The sequence below is a fragment of the Lathamus discolor genome, chromosome 1 (assembly GCF_037157495.1).
Source record: "Lathamus discolor isolate bLatDis1 chromosome 1, bLatDis1.hap1, whole genome shotgun sequence".
Classification (NCBI taxonomy): domain Eukaryota; kingdom Metazoa; phylum Chordata; class Aves; order Psittaciformes; family Psittacidae; genus Lathamus; species Lathamus discolor.
The window spans coordinates 104,147,210-104,164,505 of NC_088884.1; the positions used below are offsets into that span (position 1 = coordinate 104,147,210).

At 45.6% G+C, this 17,296-nt stretch overlaps 1 protein-coding gene across 1 annotated transcript in view; it reads right to left on the reverse strand.

Annotated features, from left to right (window-relative positions):
* Window positions 1–17,296, reverse strand: part of LOC136006305 (AF4/FMR2 family member 1-like) — a 50,036-nt gene that overhangs the window by 15,194 nt on the left and 17,546 nt on the right. Inside the window, exons 2-3 of the mRNA XM_065664357.1 lie at window positions 11,862–11,982; window positions 11,155–11,299 (exon numbers count right to left, since the gene is read on the reverse strand). Of these exons, the coding sequence (XP_065520429.1) occupies window positions 11,155–11,299; window positions 11,862–11,982 (266 nt within the window). The remainder of the gene's footprint in view (window positions 1–11,154; window positions 11,300–11,861; window positions 11,983–17,296) is intronic.

The window sequence follows — 17,296 nt, forward strand, 5'->3', positions numbered from 1 at the left end:
TACATGAAGAGACTGGCATGCTATTGGGCTGCACTCAGTCCCCAAGGGACAGAAAGCATCATCTGTGCACCAGAAGCTGTGCGCGCTCATGCTCTCTGCTCTCAGGGGCTGTAAATACTTCTTCTGTCACAAGGGCTCTCTTTTTGCTGCTCAAGTCTTCTACCATACATACGCAAGTAAATGCCAAGGGCCAGGGATGGAGCATTCACAACCTCCCTGGACAACCTATTCCAGAGCCTCACCACCCTAACAGGAAACAACTTCCTGCTTATATCCAATCTAAGCTTTGCCTGTTTAAGTTTTAACCCGTTACTCCTTGTCCTGTCACTACAGCCCCTAATGACGAGTCCCTCCCCAGCATCCCTGTAGGCCCCCTTCAGATACTGGAAGGCTGCTATAAGGTCTCCACGCAGCCTTCTCTTCTCCAGGCTGAAGAGCCCCAACTAAACACTAAAACTTCAAAGAAGTCCTATTTCTGCAAGGACAGACAAAGCCGGTTTCCCCAAAACAAGGTTTCAACAAATTCTTAAATAGCTTCGTTAAAAACAATAAATCTGCTTCAGCAATTATAATGCCTTATTTGGCTCATGACTTGACAAACAGACACCAAGTTTTCATTCGCAGGACCTGTTCTTTTGCAGCTTAGATACACTCCATCAATCGCCCTCCAAAGCTATAGAAAAGCTCTCTTAGTGAGAGAAGGACCGCTAAAATCAGCATCGCTTGCAAAACAACCCCAGTGAAAGCAAAGGCTGGTCCTTCCCTGCCAGCTGGGTTAAAGATGCATCACCACAAATGAGTGTGACATTTCCCCCTTTAAAAGAAGGGCTCTTCCATTCCAGCACTGCCAGGTGCTAACTTAGGGCTGTATACAAGAACGAAAGCCATCTGGGAAACCCTTGCGTGCTCTGTAAAGCTGAATGCTTAATTTGGGTACACAAATGCGCTGGGATTTTAGCTTCTAACTAAGCAGCACAGGCGCTGTTTGTTTTCAGCCAGCTCCACTTGGTAACGCAAGCTACTCCAGGCAGCTGAATTTTCAGTCACGTGTGCGTTAAACAGCAAAGAAAGCAAGCCCTGTTGTGCGAGTGAACACAAAAAACAAAAAAGAAGGGATGCATGGGTTCAAGGGAAAGGTGTAGAGGAAGTCCCTGGGGAAATCTTTCCTGACTCCATTTTGGACATTAGCCTAAGCCACCCTCTTCCTCCCGCTTCAACTGTCTTTGCCGACTGAGAAGCCCGCAAGGACTCTGAGCAGAGAGGGGATGTTGGCGAAGGACAGAGGTATGTACCGTGCCAAAGTTACAATTCTGGTCCTCTGCGCTAAGAAAGGAGTATTTTCAGATTCTTGTCTACAGTCAAAGTCCCTTCTGGCTCTGCTGCCTGGAAAACTGACTAAAGCTCAAAAGGGAGTTTCACAGGCAGCTGAGAAGAGCTGAAGAAGATTGTCTGGGGAGTAAGGCAAAGCCTGGAGCAGCTGCAACGACTATGCTTAATAGTGCAAAGAAAATTCCCAGAAGTCATTCAGGAGGAGCAGGCTGGGGTGGAAGAAGGAGCAGCAAAAGAAAGAACGGATTAAAGCAGCAGCTAACTACTCAGCAGGACACTATCCCACAGTACCAGCCAGGGGAGGCTCCTCTGCAGGATGTTGGAACAGCACAAAAAGCGTTGAATTTCACAGACCTTACGGAGCTTGAGTGCAAGACTCTACAGTCTCAGCCAAGGTGGAGAGGTGCTCTTCCTCATTTGGGACTGGCTCAGTTTTGTTTGGGGTTTTAATTAAATTGTTCGTGATAAGGAAACCAAGCTCTGTAGCCTGTAGCTTGCAGCCTTCCACGGAACAACACAGTATAAAGTAATATGAGATCTTTACGTATCACATGAACTGATAGGCATTTAACGGTTCAGCAGTCGCGTTGCACACAGGCCCCTTAGTCTTCCAGACATGGAAAGATTTCTGTTTGTTACTCGGGGCTCAGAACCTATCAGTGCTGCCATCTCGACAGGTTAACCCTGACAGGTTAATGGCAGCCCCCACAAAACTACTTTCAAGCCGTTTCTCTAATTAACCTAATTAATAGGTAACCACTGTCAGCTACAAGGACAGTACCAAGTTACTTATGCGCCAACTTCAAATTTCCTATTGGAGCAATTAATTCATTAGTCAGCACTCCTTCCCAGCCTTGTCAAACTTTTGTAGCCATTATGCATAAACATCTTACACTGAGAGTCAAATTTTCAGAAGCCTTCTTCTGACAGAATACATGATAGGAGAAAGAAGAACTATATAAAGAGAAGCAGAAACACATTCTGTTAAAAAAAGCTACGGAAAAAGCTGTAGCTCAATTAGCAAGCAGTAAGTGACAAGATGTTAAGTAGCTGCAGGTTAACAGAGCAAACAAGACCCCCTTCAGTCTGGTACTTTAATAGCTGGGGGGTTTGTTTCGTTTTTAACACAGTCATTACAACCATGACACAGCGCAGTGGCGGACTTGGCAGTGTCTGGCTAACGGCTGGACTTGATCTTAAAGGTCTCTTCCAACCAAAAGAATTCTACTATTCTATCATGAAACAGTAATGTTTCTGTTGGTGAAAAATTCCCTGCACTGAAATTTCCTTGGAAAAAATCAGACCGATAAAACCATACTCTTCAGAATCATCAAGTAAACCAGATTTTAACAAGTTTCACGTTCTTTTAAGTAACTGCACAGTAGAGATGGTAACTGAGTCTGGTTACTTACGATGTTGTTGTCTGAGAACGAGGCAATGTATCTGAAGGTCCAGCATACTGTCCTGTAAAGCAAAAAAAGAATCGGTTGGGTTTATTTGAATCACCTGTAGCGTATTTTACCCTATGGTCTCTGAGCATCAGATTAGAAAGTCACTTCCTTCTAGGACGTAACTGATTGCCATTGAGATTATTTATCACACCAAATGGGGCTTCCTAATGAAATCCTGTTTGTTCTCTGCTGAACTGCTGCCTTAATTTCTAGGTAAGGAATGTATACAGTCTCTTCAGCAATTTCTAAATTCATCAACGTTTAACAAAGCACAGGAAATCATGTCCCTTAATCAATGTAAACATTTGATGTTCTCAATGTATGACACACAAAACTATCTGTCAATATACATATAACAGTGCGCCTGCTTTTGGATTTCTACTTACTCTGATTCTGTGCTACACATCCAACATGCTGCGACTCCTAGAGAGAAAGCAGAAAGTGCAAATTGAGACTCAAATACATCATCACTCAATAGCACTGTATCAGTGATCTGAGTTCCTTGTGTTTGTTACTGTAACCGATACTTTGAGCAACTTGTCAAAGAATAACTTTGAAGCGTCCAACAGTCTAAGCTGTCCTGACGCAGCTTAGCATGGACAGAAATGGTATGTGCTACGGCTGCTAGCCCAATACTAAAAAAAGAAATTAAAAGAGCTGCCAAACACTTCCATTGAACATAGCAAATGTTTCTGTTAGCCAAAACATGCTTTGGTTGTTAACAAAATGAGATGCTTCAAATACTTCTGAAAAGCAGTCACATTTGAAGCCCACGATTATGTAAGTCACTGAAACATCATTTATTCATCCCCCGTCAAACATCTTACAAGTCTAAAAATACAAAGCTTGCTCAAAATATAAGACTAAAGATAATTATGTTACCATATAGCACACTCCAAAAAAGTTATTCAGAAGCAAAATCTGATCACTCAAGTAAAATGATGCATTGCAAGTAACCGTTACACAATTCAAAATCCATTCTGACTTCTAAAGATAATTCTCTCCTAAAAGCCCTTACCTATGAAAGGAGGACAAAATCAGATGAAAATATGTGCAAAAGCTGGAAAGCTCTCTTCTAATTTATCAAAAGCCTTGGCAAAAAGAAGGTGTTTACCTTTGTTGGTAATGGAAATTTGGAAGGCTCTGCAGCAGTAGGAGTAGGAATATCTGTCAGAAGAGGTGGCCATGGTTGGATCATTTCCTGGAAAGCGAATGACAGAAGTGGGTTACAGTATTTTTGCTGATACAGGCAGCTGAAGTTTTACCTTTAAGAGCTTTATATTCATGTACAAAAACAAAGCGGACCCCCTCGTAAACCCAAGAGGCAATACCACAGCAAGAAGCCCTCTTTGAGCTCAGCAAGCCAGACCATCATGAGGACTTGCTCCTTTTCTCCAAGCGTACTTGCATTGCCCAATTAGCAGCAATCTCACTGAAGCTTGTAGAGAGTTAAAATACTTCCTATGTTTGCAGGATTAGGCTATCACAGTTAATAAAGGGAAAAGTACATAAAACCTGTATATGAGTAGCTCTGGACTGTTTCAAAGTTCAGGAGCTTCTTATTATGGGAAGTTCCTATATCCCCTTACAGCAAAAACACTCTGAAAGGCTTTTCAAAACTCAAGGGGGTCAGCCAGGGAGCTCTGACTGCCAGCCATTCCTCATGCTATTCTACCTGAAACACTGGCTTCTGCTCTGACTGACCAAGATGCCGTTGTTGCAGAGCTCCAAGACATGATTTCAAACCAAAGATAGAGACTGCCTGATAGGATGTGTCTTTAGGAGCCTTTCTGCACTGTTGCCCTGCCCTAACTCTCACCCAGCTACCAGCTTGTTGGGCTAAGCCATGGTCCAGGTGAGAGCAGAGCACATAGACCACAGCCATGAGGTAGGGATCAACCTCCAACCTGCCTCTTCTGGCACCACAGCTGGACACAGATGACTGGGCTACAGCTTTGGCTTGCACTGCAACACGTGAACAGCCTAGCACAGACAATGATCTTTCTCTTGAACATATGCTAAAACACTTTAATGGGGGTTAATCTAGACAAAGCCTTTGGGGAAGCTGGGCTCAGAAATTCAGAAACATTTGGTTGAAATCACACAAGACAGACTTTTCTTGTCTCCCTATGAAGTTTCAATCATGAAGAGTGTAATACTCCCAGAAATAAATGAATTCATATGGCCTGCCACCCTCACTGCCTTTCCTGGAACACTTATTTTCACTCTGTGCTCAGCTAAAGGGTCACATGTACTCAGACCCAGCTGAGTACTGGGAGCCCGTGCACTGCCCACAAAGCCATCTCTGACACAGGTTGAAGAGACAGGTTTGCGTTAGAGCTGGCTTAGCTTTGCGCAGATGTACTATAATTACAGTGACGGAGAAGCATAGCCCAGCAGCAGCGCCATGCACACAGTAATATTCCTCCTCCCCCCCAACCTTTAATGTGTACAAAATACAAATATGTAGATCTATTATTTAAGAGCACCTACCTTCAAAATTTCATTAACGGCTTGGGCATCACAGCGGAAGATTCGCTACAAGGAAATAGAAAGAAGGAAGCAGCATGAGCTTGTTTGTTTACCGAGATAAACAGATGCACTCATTAAATATTTGCTTACCAACTCTTCTACAAATGCCATGAAGTCCATTAATAATAAAAGGCTAAAAAGCCCCATCAGAAGGGCAGTTTATTCTACAAAGCCTGTGGTTTTCAAGTTTTTAGTAGAAGCTATATTCTAATAAAGATGAGAAGGAATGAAAGTGAAAGAAAGTTCATTAAACAGTGGTGCTTGTTCAGCTGAGAGGAATCCCCTTGTTTCATAACCTGTGTTCTTCTATGCACCCACGTGCACTCAGCAGCATAAGAAGCCAGTATAAAGCCCTAAGCTTGGAGAAGGCAAGGTAAAGGTGGCTGTAAGTGGAAGAATAACCCACCAGACCCTTAAATGCCAGTTCCTGGACTCAAGGGAACACCACCTGTGATTAGAAAAGTTGAAAAGCAGTATGACTAACTTGTGCAGTTCAGGATAAAACCTTGAACGCACCGCCGGCTTAGAGCAACATGGGGAGGAACTAGTCTGCCTTTACTACAACAGGCTTGCACAAATGCACAGGTGCACACACGCGCAAAAGAAGGGAGGGAGATGTTCATTTAGAAAACAATTTAAGAAATGCACAGGCATTCTATTCAAGTGCACAGCAGCTGCATGAGAAAACTCTCAGAAATACCTCCAAGTCCTCTCTTCACGGGCAATTCCAAAAACCGCACACACTTTCATAAGCACATGCCCTGAGGCCTACAGAGATCTCTTAGGCACACTAGAGAGAGCTGAACAAGGAACTCGGGATAATAAGAATCACCCCAAACCAAACTAAATTGCTTGAGGAACCACCTGGAACACAAATGAGATGCCCCACTGGCCACGATATGGGGGCCAGACACCCACCCATCAACCAGAAGCAGGGCAGTGCCCCAAGCAGGCAGTAACTCCAGACAGGGGCAGCATCAACCTGCCCGCCACTGCGCTCTTTTCTGGCAGCCTCAGTTACAGCCACACGGCACAGCAGGGACCACTAGCCTGCTCCTTGGTCTCACTGTGATAGCTGGAGGCAGAAGGGGAAAGCACGAGAAGCATTGACAGAATATTTGCAAAAGCCCAGCTTTCTCCTCTCTGCACAATGCAGTCAACACTCGCCAAAGCTGGGAACCTCAAAAACTGGGCATCTTTTTGAAAAGAAGGGTTTCCCATAGACACTACAAGGAATAAGCAGCGCTCTTTTTGGGTAATGGTTGAAGAGCTTTTAAGGCTGCTTCTTTTCAGAAAACGTATTCCATTAGAAATTACAGCACACATTTTTATTCTACTCTGCCACATGCGCCAAATGGAGCTGAAGGACCACACAGCTCTCGCATGTGGAAGTAGGGGGCTGAAGCTTGCTCCCTGATGTTTAAACAGCCTGCCTTGTCTGTGGCAGAACGGATTCAAGCAGGATGCCAAAAAAATCATCCCCGAGAGAGCTGGCTATGCATTATTTCAGAAGTCACTGAGCAGCACCGCTGAGATGTGTGACCTCAACCAAGGCCAGTGGCGGTAACAGCATATAGACTGTGCAAAGATGAGGACAGGAGGTCTGGAAGCAGATATTAACTGGAAGGGAGAAGGGCTGCATTTCAGACAAGCATGAAGGTGCTGAAGACCTTTCTGCTCCTTCTTATTTCAGTAATTCCCACCTGACTGCTTATCTGTATGCCTCTGTTGTCACAGCCCATGTAGAGCTGCGCCTCTGACACAAATCAGCGCTGTGCTGCTTCTCAGTGCCTTTCACCTCAGGTGAATCTGGCGCCTATAGATACGCAGGCAGTGTAGGTCAAGAATAGCTAGAGCATGCACGCATTTCCTAAGTTGCCTGCTATCTCCTCCTAATTGAAATGGACTTGCAATGTGTGTGTGTGGCTCAAGAATACCAGCTACTGCTCTTTGCCTGGTTTCAGGCTAAGTTATTAGCACTGAGAAAACCCAAGCGAGCAGGATAAGAAAAGCCAATTTGAGTTCCATGCCCTTCACTGTGCTGTCAGTTTTCTTTGTTTCCTAATGAGAGCTTTGCCACTGCAGCTATCAACTCTCAGCAGAGAAGGTCACCTCTTCAGGCTGCTAAAAAGGTTTTGCATTTACAGCTGCTTCCAATTTAATAGTATATTTTAATATAAATATTGGTTATAAATTTATTTTTCCATGTCAACTGCATGGGCTTTTGCCACTTGAATGCAATGGGGATCACAAAACTGCATATGCATGAATGAAGAGTTAGCTTGAAAAGAACAGGCGGGGCAAGATCAGACCAAAACCTACCATCCTGTCCTCGCTTCATCCGTATGTGCTTCGCTAGCTCAGAGCTGGAGGAGATCTTGCATATTGGATGGGCTCTCTATTCACACACAAGTCACGCTAGGAATAACACACTAACTTACTCTTCAAAGTCATTTTCCACCTGCATTTCTGTGCTAAGAATCTACCCTCTAATACTACAGATAGATGCAAGATGCACACACATAGGGCACGCTTCCAAAATGACCCAGCCAACAAAAGAGACTGTATGTATTTTAACCAAGCCTCTAATAATGTTGATTATGGATGCAATAATGTTCTGCTGTGTATTCAAAAAGCCTGCCAGAATCTGAAGCTAGAATCAACTTGATCAAAACAAACACATAAACACAGAAATCCATACAGGATTTTGCAGGCTATCTTAAGGGACACCAGACACCAAAGCAGATTCTCTGCCAAGGATTTTTAAATGTTCCATTACCACGAAAGAGATTAAAAGACATCTCTGATACAAAGACAGGTCCAACCATCTGAAGCATGGCTTACTCCAGCCACCTGGTTTTAGAGGATGTGGTGACAAAGCTGCTTTGGGGGAAGCTGAAGCAACCATTCCTAGTTCCCTATTCAGGAGAGAATTTACTGGAACAAATAGGAAGCCTGTGTGAATACACCTGGGATTAAAATAATTTCTAGTCAGGCAGGCACCACCCTGCAAGCAAGCTATCAGCATGGGTGGTCCTTAAGCATGTTTTTAAGAGATGTTTATAGCTTGCTGCAGACACTGTGCACTTGTTCGACAGATCTCTTTCTTTCATCCACTCACTGATTCCACAAGTGTTGGATGCATGGGGAATGTCTACCCTTTCCTACGAGGGCAATCAAAAAGCTCTTCCACCTCAAGCAGCTCATGGTTTATTTGCAGACAGACAGGTTCCCTTATAACCCTGCAAACAGTACCCACTCAACGCGTCACTGCTGTCTCCCCATGAATAACAGCTGTTCAGACACGCTAGAGAAAAAACATGGGGACACACGCACAGAGAAATACAAACTAAGACCAATTAGACGGCAATGCTAACAACATTATCATGCCTGTGAGCTCATCATTTAGATTTGTCTTGTACTGATCTCAGCCAGCAGTAAGCACGAACCTTACCGTGAGTAAGGCTCTGCTCGGGTAGAAGGCATAAAAGGAAGCGCTATGAAGTAATCCCACCTAAACCAGCAGCCTCAAGGTAAACACTCAGCTGCCAGCAGAATCACTGAAAGCAGGACTCTGCTTCTGAGCTTTTTGCTCTAAGTGGGAACCAGGGAGGAGGAGTCAAAACAAAAATAATTCTGAAAAGAAAAACATGCAATCAATGTATGCTATGCCACCAGCAAAGCACTCTATGTATGCTTTGCTACCTAGAAAGCACTCCAACAAGTAAGATTGTGTCATGATGCTCCATTTTCTCACATACACGAACCTAGCCCAAGGCACTGGTTTTGCCTCAGTACTCTCAACTATGGAGCAGGGGTGTTGCATTGCTTACAGCTAAACAGACTGGAAACAACAGAAAGTGATGACTTGGTTTTGAAGTGCAGGACATGCTGTTGGAACTTATGAACCTCAACAGCTCTCAGGGGCATAAAGCCACATTTTCATTTCTAACCCACAGGTTTTATCAGCATCCACCCCTTCTAACAGAATGCATCTTGTTCAGATCTGGCACCACCAAGCACTGAGGTGAACCTGATTTCACCTAGCAAGGGAAAAGCCAAACAGCTATTGTCTGCTACCATGCCAACCTCCCTGCCCACACATGGGCTCCTTCAGAACAACCTGAAGTCAAAAGCAAACCTTGCACTGTCGTTACTGGTGGGGATGCAGGAACAAGCAGGGGAAGCCAGTTCCAAGGCTGACCCAAAACACTCACACAAGAAAGCCCAAAGGATTCCGATGTGTCATCTGCATGTATAAACGTGTGGTTTTAAGGCTGAATATCCCTTCCCTGACTTTAGTGTGGGAATACTTGCACACCCTTAGGTTTCCCTTGGTGCTATTTTTGTATTAGGCTCAATAACATTTAAAGCAGAAGCTTAAAAAGGGACTTTTGTTATCTAGTCACAAAATCTTTGTTGATATAATTAATTAATTTTCACAGAGGCTTAATAATTACTGCGAGACACACCATTTTTAGCGCAGAAAATTCACCTCATTTCATCAAAGCCACAATGGCCACAACACACAAGACAAAAAGTGGAAGAGAGAGAAGGCAAAAGGAAACTCAAAGAAAACTGAAAAAGAAAGCCAACTTTAAAAAACCTTCCTATCTGACTGTCTTTGTGGAAAGAGAAGAAACTTGGTTCCAGTGCTGCACTAACAAGGCACCGCACACTGCAGCAGCTGTTAAATGTGTGTTTGGGGATGCACTTGTTCAAGTTTTGTTCTAGCTTCAGGTAGCCAGCTGGGTGGGCTTAGCAGGGCAGGAGGAGCAGAAACAAGCAACACATCCTACATCTCCCCTCCCACCAACTTCGTTCTTGACTGTAATGGAGCAAGACTCTTATAATTCCAGCAAAGCAAAGCTAAAGTACATCTGCTTGCCATTGCTTCCAGCATTAAGGTTCCCTTCTACATTTCACGACAAACAAAACCACGTCTGGGTGCTATTTCAGGTCCTCTGTGAGCCCCAGTTTAACCAGCAGTTTGCATGCAGCCAAGTCCCCTGTGGACGATTTCACAAGCACACTTAACCCACTCAGGCCCACTCCTCTCCTTTCCAAGGCAACGCTAAAGTTATGTCACTGAAATGATGCCGTACCTCCAGGCACTCTCCTGCTTCTGTCCCAGCGTCAACCCAGAAGCCCCACTCACAGGCAAGGCAAGACAAGACAGCAGCTCCATCCTGCCACCACCCTCACTGCAGGTTTGAAAACAAATCAAACCATTTCCATGAACTTCTACGCTTGCTTTCTTCAGCTGACACTGAAGGCTCCTGGCAATGCAAGCATTCTACATCAAAATGCTCAGTAAACAACGGTTGCACTCTCCTGTTCCTGCCTGGGTGCCTCGAGGAAATAAAACATTCTTTAAAGAGTTTACATGCTTTTCTAACTCCGAGATGGATTATTTTGCTCAATCTAAAACTAAATGCATGGACCTCCTTCTTGTGTTCAAAGAGCTCTGGAGAAAAAGAAAAAAGCACTGGTTTGTCTGCCTGAAGGAGCTATCGGGTTTGTGTTCTGGGGGAACAGACTGTTGATATCTTCTAATGAAGGAGTCTTCAAAAATCTGGAGTTGCTGACAGCAATTCCTTGTTAGCCTGCATCTAATAATAGTGTAATTGAAATCCAAACAACCTAAACATGGAAATTAAATGCAGCATCACCTGCATATAGCCCCGTAAACCAGAACTTGCCTGATCTTGGACATCCATTTGTCTCACACAGGCAGCTGGTTTCTGCAGCATCGCACTCGTTTTTGAAGGCAAAGCTGTGGGAAAAGTCTGAGAGGAAGGCCGAGTGTTGCTGCTCAGGTTAATGTCTGAGCTGCCCTGACTTTCATCTTCAGGTGAGACCGGAGGACGAACTCCATGAATCCCGAAGAAATTCCACTGGGGTTTGGAGATGATGAGCCCCATGACATCCTCATAATTGCCCAGCACGTTCCGAATTCGGTTTGACAAGTCATCTCCTTTATGAGTCTGCAAAAGAAGAACAGAGGCAGAAATGGAAAAAGCATGGACCCTCAATTTCGAGACATTCAGCTCCGTAAGAGAGATTCTTCAGGATCTTAATTTCATCACCACGTATCACCACAAGCAAAGTTACGCAAGCTCATCTTGATCCTGCAGTGCAGTCCCTCCAAAGCAACTGGGACTGCTCTACTCACTATTAGTTCTTCTGAGCCAAACTTGTAGGTGCGCCTGCAGCCTTCAGGAACACTAACATCAGACCTGTTTGTTTCTATCACAGCTGCCCACAGACAGGCAGCCAAGCTGCTCTTGGGTGCTCTCCCTCAAACTCCCAAACTACAGGAAGTAGCCCCCAAATCAGTCTGCCCAACTCAAAGACCTTACTGCGCTTGCACCATCTTCAGAGCTTTAAACACATACTCTGATGAGTTTAAGTTAAGCTGATGCGAAGATGCTGGTTCTGCACGTATCATACTCAGGTCTGCTACACCATCTGCAGAAGCCACAGCTCTGCTCTTACGCTCCCACCATCTTTCCTCCTCTCCCTCCACCACACCAACCCCACCATTACCTTATAGGGTGCTGCAAAGATGGGAGGCTTTTCAGGGAGCTTGTTTATCTCCTGCTGAGCCTGCCTAATTCGTCTCTCTCTCTCTCTAGCACGCAGCAGGTTTCTGTCCTCATTGTACAAGCTTTAGGAAAGAGAGAAAGAAAGGATGGTTAACACTTTACACCACTGTTATCAACAAGTACCTACTGTGCTTTTCAGACAACAGCGTATGTCCAGCATGAAAGTCATTTTGAACAGGATGCTTATAATTGACAAATCAGTTATGTCATGTTACCGCATGGTAATACAATACATACAAGGTACAGCAAGCATCCTTCTCAGTGGTTCCTATTCTTGATACCATACATCAAGAAAGGTGGGAAGGGAAAAACTATGCATCCATTGAATTGTGAAACACTGGCTCCAGACTCTTTTCAGTGGTGCCCAACGACAGGACGAGGACCAACGGCCATAAACTAAAAGTCAAGAAGTTTCACCCCAACGTGAGGAAGAACTTCTTTACATTAAGGATGGCAGAGCACTGGAACAACCTGCCCAGGAGAGTAGTAGTGTCCCCCTCTCTGGAGACATTTAAAATGTGCCTGGGCACGTTCCTGTGTAATCTGCTCTAGGTGGCCCTGCCTTGCACCAGGGAGGTGGGCTAGATGATCTTCAGAGGTCCCTTCCAACCCTCATGAGCCTGTGATTCTGTGTACCTCTTCACCTGAGAGTAAAAAAGAATCTACTATTTTGAAGGTGTTGCCACTTTCAGAGATTGAACTTTGCCAGCTTTATAAACAGGCTTGAAAACTCAGTCTTTACTTTAAATGGGCAGTCAGAAAGCTGCTTACCTGCCAAACCATGCAGTTGCATTTAAAGCAATCATGCAAATGTATTTAAAGCGGTGCTCTCAGAAATTTGGAGAGCACCAGGTCAAATCCCCCTGTTCCTCCTCAACCACATATGCATACACTCAATTCCACCATCCCCGCATCAAAACAGCAATAAAGCTGTGGAACATGCGCAGCAGAATAACTTCATGGAAAACCAGATCCTTTAAACTACACCACCTCTGTGAAATACTGCTGCAAAATCTGGGAATATTTATGGACATTTGTCAAGCAGCAGCATGGAGGCACAGTATGTGGATGCAGGTACTGGCCTCCTCTCCTATTTCTACTCTACTCACAGGCACACTATGTGCATGCATATTTTTCTCTCCTCCCTCCTCTTTCTACACCTACTGCACGGTTTACTTGTAACTTTACAAGTCTCTTGCAAGGAGCTCTCCTGAGGTGTTCAGGCTAATCAAAACCTACTGCCACAAGGTGCTCAGCTCCAGCTCCGCACCCCCCTCCCCACTCGTTCTTTTCAAGCTGCCACCGAGTATGCTTTTGAGCCCAATGATAGTATTCAGTGCAATGGGGATGGCACAAACGGACAATTTTAAGTTCATTTTAATTCCTCCTCCTTGAGCATCACCTGTTTTCCCTGTCATTTTTTCCCATCAGTTCTTCAGCCATAATTGTCATCATTTGACAGGCAGAGGAACATATGGGAAATTAAAAGACGTGATGGGGATCTACTTGTGTGTCCCCTTCACTTTAACATCACCCCAAAGCTCCTTCTCCCACTTGACGTCTTCTGATACATGTGCATGGCTTGGGCAGCACAATGCTGCTGACGTCTCAGCCTGCCCTGTTACTATTTCTGTCTTGATGCACACCATGAATGCCAAATACTCAGACCTACACGGTACTTTTCAACGCAACTGCAACATCAAATACACAAACTTGTTTGTTTTCTCCCCAGTACTCATTAAATTCCTCATGGTGTTGGCTGGAGTACACAGCACACACACATACTATATGCTAGCTTTCCCCCAGATCTACTTTGTTACTGCAGTGTGCCGATCGTTGCAGCACCCTTCAGATCCAGGCCTCTCGCAGACAAGCTGTTCCGCTGGCACAGCTCTCTGCTGAAGCCCAAGCCGACAAGAAATGAAAGCACTTTAAAACGCTCATCTAAACAATACGGAAGAACAAAAGCCACAGCCAATCCAATCTCTTTTTAAAACAGATAGTTTTAAAGTGAGTGAATCTCATTTTTATCTTCCCAGGTAAGAGACGGTTTGCCTCCTTCAGAGGGGACAGAGAAAGACCCAAAAGCCATGAGGTTGAATGCAAGCCTTTCTCGGGGAACACTGTCAAGGCTAAGAGAGTAACTTCTCTTCTACAAGACCCATTCCCCGCCTCCCTAACAATCTCTGTTACCTTTCAAAAACTTTTAACATCCATCACGTTCTAATCTGCGTTATTATTTCGTAAGGCACATGCAATAGCACTGGAAGACTTGAGGTCCTTCAAGGTGTCCTGGGTTCAGCAGTAGCAGCCATTATTTCCCCTCCTTAGGAGCTGGTGCAGCGCTGTGTTTTTGACTTTCGGCCTGGGAACGGTGCTGATAACACCGATGGTTTCAGTTACTGCTCAAATGTTTATAGAGTGAGCAAGGACTTTGTGAGCCTCATGCTCTGCCAGGGAGGAGGGGAAGCCGGGAGGAAGCAGAGACAGGACACCTGACCCAGACTAGCCAAAGAGCTATTCCATACCACAGCACGTCGTGCCCACGATGGAACTGAGAGTTAGCCGGAAGGGCTAGGGCACTGCGGGGTTGGACTAGGTATCGGTTGGTGTTCGGCCGGGCTGGGGGGGGCAGGCAGCTTCAGCATGTTACTAGTCATGCATCATCTCTTGTAATGACTTCATTACCCCCTGCTTGCTTAGCTTTCAACAGTAACCTAAAACTTGTTTCCCTCATCAGCTTCTTAACATTAAAGTGATTGGCAAGGAGAAAATGTAGATCAACTTTCTCAAACCAAAACCAAATACATGCAGTACTTCAGATGGATCATACAGCATAATTCCCATTATTTATTGCGAGTATTCGTTCAACCTTCACTGTTGAATAAAAGCTTCTACACACCCACAAAGCTGAAATCTCTTGCACTGAGATGGATACCCCTCCTGACCTCTGCCACCAAAACCAGAGAAACACAAGCACCAGGCTCTCAGATGCAACCTTTCTCCTGCAAGAGTTGATTTCTGCTGCTGTGTTCACTCCTGCTCGCTCTTAAATGTCTTAAAATGAGCAATAATCAGAGCCTTTAGCACTGATCTTCAAACATACAGAGACCTTATTATTCTCTATGCTGAAATGTTCTGTCGCAGTTTCCAGCTTGAGCAGCATCCTCACAAATGAAAAGCCGATGCACATGATGGAAGAGAAGGGTGGCTACAGAATGGCTGGTGCTCATCTTGTCTCCATGCCTGCCTCAAACAGCAGCCGTGGGGCATGCTCCTTTTGCCTATCGCACAGGACTCAGACCTTGCTCCTTCTTCCTCACGGTCACTTTGAGCCACTCACTGTTCAGGACTTCATTCTCTGCCCCATTCGCCTTACAGGTCTGGGATGCGGTGCCCTGACCCCAGTGCCAGACTTGCCCTTTCTCAGCCAGTTTGCTAAGCCTGGGGGTACTGCTAGGCCCTGCTCCCATGTGCCCTCCTGCCACCCAAGAAAATGGCTCTGTGACCTCCAAGACACCGAGCGTGTCCCTAGCCTTGGAGCCAAGCCAAGCTTCACAGCCTGCCAGCAGCACTAAGATTTGTGCTGCGGCCTCTCTTAGCATGCAGCCTATTACAGCAACGTGCTGATACAGCAGGCCAGTAAATCATGCGAGTAAGTGATCATACAAAGGAAAGGGAAAGGATCCTGCAAAATTAAACCTTTGCCACTTGAAGTGCTCCCAGTCTCCCCACATGCAGAGACAGCAGGTAGTCAGAGCTAGAGAAGAGCTCAGCTGTTAAGGAAGCAGTCCATCTTGCCACCCTTCTTCCCCAAACCTCAGGGCTCTGTCCTCTTGCAGTCTGCAATTCAAAGCCAGCTCTTGGCTTCAAACCTGCAGAAAAGCACCACTGTGAAAACACACTGCGGAGCGCCAAACTTCTGGGCAGGATCTACCGCCAGTTTTAATTACTTGTACTTATTCCTCACCTGGAGCACAGGGGAGCAGGGTGGGAGGGGGCTAAAGAGCAACGAGAGGAGTTTCTCCCTTTGGCATTACTCAAATGCTCCTTAAAGCATCCTAAAAGCTAAAAGGCATTTATCGGGTACCTCAAACAGCACCGCTTCATCAAATACCGTGACTTCAGAAAAGCTGCCTCCCCCATGCTGAGGCTGAAATCTACTTTAGATAGGATGGCCCCCGGGCCCCAGCAGGCAGAACACAGTCACCCGAAAAGGATTTAACCGCCACTGCTGCATTCGCTTCAGTTCTACTCCCTGACAGCAACTACACCGGACCCTTCTTTTTCGTACTCTTCCCTGCAACCATTTCCCACCTATCCAGCAGACCTGCACACAGGCGCACGCAACCTCCCATTCACACTGCCAACCCTCCAACCCGATCAAACATAAAACATTGCTCTTGCAGGGGGGTTGGACTAGATGATCTTTTTAGGTCCCTTCCAACCCTTGGGATTCTGTGATTCTGTGATTTACCACCTCTTCAAACACTGCTGCGGGCAACCACAGAAACCTGCTTAGGCTGGGCTGGCTACAGGAGAAAACAACCAAAACAGATAAGGACACGTCCGCAACGGAGGAGAAAATCCGTTTCCAAGTGTTGTTAACTTGCTGGGGAGAGGTTTGACAGCGAGAATTACGACTTGGAGTTTCCAGCCAGAAGAACCTTTATGCTGAGCTGAGGCAGCGGCACTTCAGCGAGCCAAACGCATCAACGGAATCCAGCCAGGACGCCTCTCCACACACACTGCACCACCAGCAAACTCTCCCCGGCAAGGAGTGAAGGCATCATTACCACACCAGCAGCGACACAAGCTCTTGAACGCCGTACCTCGAGTGGGCAGCCGTCGCCAAGTTTAAAGCTCCCAGCGGCTGGGGCGTGCGCGTATGGGTGTGCAACGTTTGCGCGCTTTTGTAGAGGAAAAGAGGCTCGCGTCGCTGTCAGCGTTTTCCACAGCAAGCACAGAACGCACGTGGCTACGCAGATGCAGCAAATGGACAGCTGAGGCTGCTGCTAAAGTTGCAAGTGCCCATACTTGAAATTGCAGGCTAAGAAACTCGGGGAAAATAAAAGCTCTCACACAAATCCTGCTGGGCTCTAGGCCTGGTGGCTAGATGTGGACATAACATACACTATCCAACATCGACGGCGTTTAAGAAATGCACTGCAATGCAGCGAGACAACTGTATCTACACCCCCCCCCCAGCTGTATGCAGCAGTCTTGCATTTGCTCTGTGGCATGAGGTTTAAACACACATTTTCTTAACGAGTCAATGCTTTAATGTTTTCCTGCATAATCAGTCTTGTAGTCATTGAAGAAGCCATTGAAAAGAAGGCTTTTCAATATGATACCGAATGCAGTTACATTTCTTAT